This window comes from Tachysurus fulvidraco, chromosome 22 (assembly GCF_022655615.1).
Source record: "Tachysurus fulvidraco isolate hzauxx_2018 chromosome 22, HZAU_PFXX_2.0, whole genome shotgun sequence".
NCBI classification, from domain to species: Eukaryota; Metazoa; Chordata; class Actinopteri; order Siluriformes; family Bagridae; genus Tachysurus; species Tachysurus fulvidraco.
Window position 1 is genome coordinate 10,060,484 of NC_062539.1, and position 3,055 is coordinate 10,063,538.

At 39.6% G+C, this 3,055-nt stretch overlaps 1 protein-coding gene across 1 annotated transcript; it reads right to left on the minus strand.

Moving 5' to 3' along the window:
- Positions 1-3,055, minus strand: camk2n1a (calcium/calmodulin-dependent protein kinase II inhibitor 1a). The gene is made up of 2 exons (XM_027143251.2): positions 2,603-3,055; positions 1-2,253 (listed from the first exon to the last, which is right to left on the minus strand). The coding sequence occupies exons 1-2, from the start codon at positions 2,769-2,771 to the stop codon at positions 2,183-2,185; spliced, it is 240 nt and encodes a 79-aa protein (XP_026999052.1). The 5' UTR covers positions 2,772-3,055; the 3' UTR covers positions 1-2,182.

Sequence of the window (3,055 nt, forward strand, 5' to 3'; positions counted from 1 at the left end):
TTTCTTCCCACCATTTATTAATTCACCAAGTACAGTGAAAATGGCATCATAATATACAATGAATCATTCTCAGAATGCGATTACATTTTTGTTGCTTCTTTGCTTAAACAATGCCAGTTTTTGAAAAGTTGGTTTCATGCACAACAAACCAGAATTTTTTTTTATAAGAATTGTACAAAATAAACAGAAAAACGCATAGATATAACGCTCAGAAACTCATCAAATAACACTGTTATTTGAGGATAGTCGTAAACAGCGTAGTAGAATCTAAGGTCACCATCTTCTAACAAAGTAATCAATGAAACTCAAGTCACAGTATACAATTTCTTAGTTATATTAATAACATTGATTTGTGCAAATAAACCCCGCAGCACATTCAGCATGTCCCTTTAAAGAGAGAAATAAAGTCCCTTGTCTGATACTAAACAATGTAACAACCCTTTCAGTTGTGTTATCTTCTCATAACTTTCTGAGATACAAACATTTTTGTGTAAGACAATAAAATAACAGAGGTTATATATAATAAATATTAGATGCAAGAAAAATACAAAAGTGACTTAAAAAAATCTGTCATGAGTGATGCTGTATTCATATCATTGTGGGAAAATGTTTCCATGGACATTGACCTGAACTGAGTGTTGTCCTCATACCTTTTCAATGCTGTGCTGTTAGAGTGCGTCAAAAAAGATAGACTTTAATGATAATAAACCCAAATGATCTGCAAGGTTGGTTATTTTACCTGAATGTTTAAAAGTGAATTTGTTTGTGTAATAGAACCCTTGTTGTAGTTTCCTGTTATGCTAGCCTTAAATGCTACTTGTTTGCATTGTTTCCAGAAGGAAGGTCAAATGGTTTTGTCTGCTGCACCACTTGCTACCCTTTAAATAAATCATAAAACACCAATTCTGACCTCATCTTCTATCAACCATGTCTATTATTTTTATGGAATACTTTTTATGTACAAAAACGAATAATATCTTGATGATTATGTTTATTTAAATTCTAGTTTGTGATGATGAAGGAACATTTATCTTAAAAACTATATAACTATAAGGCCAACAGAGTCATTATATAGCCATTCATTTTGTACCAAACATTCTGCAGCTTCAAGGTTTTTCTATAGCTACATAACTGAGTGGTGCTACCCCTTAATGTGGTTCCTTTGCCACCTCATGATTACAAACCTGATCATACACTATATGCAGCTCCGCCGACAGTGCTGGAGTCATTAAATCATGCGCTACGTTTATTTTCCGCAGTAATGTGAATACGGCACAAAAGTTATGTCAACTGCATTGGCACCGAAGATAAAAATACATGCAAAGAGGTGGAGAAACAAAACGCAAAAAAAAAATGACATTGGGCCATTTTATAGGCCATCATCTATTATTTCTGTGGAGTCCTTTTTTCAGTGTGTGAATTTAATGCACACCCACAATGGTCCTTTGTTGCGGGACCGCGCGCCATCACGATGAAAATCGGGCAAAATACGTCATCTTTTCAACAAGAAGTCTATACAGTTAAAGATATTAACATCGCACCATCCACTGGGTCTTTTGATTTTGAAATATCTTTTTGTGTATGTGTATTAGACTACTATAAACAGCTCTAGCAGCAGCTGGAATGAACTCTACACTGTGCGTAAAGGCGCAGGTGCTGATTCAGTACACACCCTTCACTTTTCACTTTTTTTTGAAGCGCAAATTGGCTACAGGCGTAAATACGACTCTCTTTCGAATGTGAGATTCTGTACAAATACGATAATAAAGCTGGAGATGTGCTTTGTCCTGCGCTCTCTAAGGTCGATGCTTATACGGCGCATGTTGGAAGAAAATGCTCGTGAAGTGAAGGCGAATCCGTCCACCGTGGAAAGCAGTGGCAGAGCTCGTTAATGGAGCCACATGGGAACCCGCTGCAGCGTCGATGACTTTCTGCGCAGCTACGCTTTTATTTAGGCCTTTTAATATATATTTATATATATATAGAAATCGGCTTTTCGTTTTGTAGAATGTCCGGCGAATGCCGAGTATCTCGCCGTCGCCAACTCTCTCTAGTTTACGCTTCTGTCGCCTTTTGGCAGCGCGTCGTCTCTCTTCGTCCTCCATCATTCACACACAGCCGACAACTGCTTCAAACTGGTGATGTTTTAAAAATTAAATGTCTGCGAGGCGTCGCTGGACCTTTAGACGCCGGATGACGCTTTGTCCGTCATTCCCTTCAAAACCTCGTCTATTCGGTCGTCCTCGATGACCACTGTAAGGAAAAAAGATCAAGAGAATATATAGTGTTGTTATTATTATTCATTCGTGTTGCCATAGCACCACGCACAAAATCCGCAAAACCAATTCTCATGTGCAGGATATTAGTTTAACCTTCATACATATTAACTTCATTTGTCTCACTTTTACTAACAGCTGCAAAACGTTTCCACTGGAAGTAAAATAAAACGCATTTTTTTCACGAATTAGTGCGTAAAGGTTGCGTGCAACCTATAGATTGTTTTTAATAACTTGTCTTATACTCTGAAAATATACAAACAAGTTCTTAGAATAACGATCTTGATTATGTCCAATGATAAAGCAATCTATAACCCAGTACTCGCCTCTCTTTGCTCTGCCTATTTGGCCGAGTTTTGGGGGTCTTTTCGCCTGCGACGCCCCGAAAAACGAGCTTGTGTCTTGCAGCCCGCAGCTGAAGGACATCTGGCTGACGTCGTTGTCCGCTCCGTAGCCGTTCATCTTCCCCTCGTTGTACGGCAGAACCTCAGACATGGTGACAGAAGTTGGAACGGAATAGCAGACGACAGAAACAGACGCGAACCCAAGTACAAGTTGTAGAAAATCCTGCGAATATCCGTGAAACACAGTAGTTTATTATAGCGCAGAGCAAAAGCTAAGTCAGTGCGTCCAGGTGGGAAGGAGAGCGAGAATGAGCGCAGTGTGTGTTTGTGTGTGTTTGATGTAGGAGGGGGAGATCCCGCGATCATAAAGGAACCCCAGGCGGAACAGTGAAGTCATCCGGGGGGGGGGGGGGGGGTAGGGAGAGAAAGGGAGAG

Excerpts from the sequence above, each read along its gene's own strand:
- camk2n1a (XM_027143251.2), bottom strand. The coding sequence starts at position 2,771 with ATGTCTGAGGTTCTGCCGTACAACGAGGGGAAGATGAACGGCTACGGA. Across the intron at positions 2,254-2,602 it reads AATAGGCAGAGCAAAGAGAG|TGGTCATCGAGGACGACCGA; the intron begins GCGAGTACTGGG and ends TTTTCCTTACAG.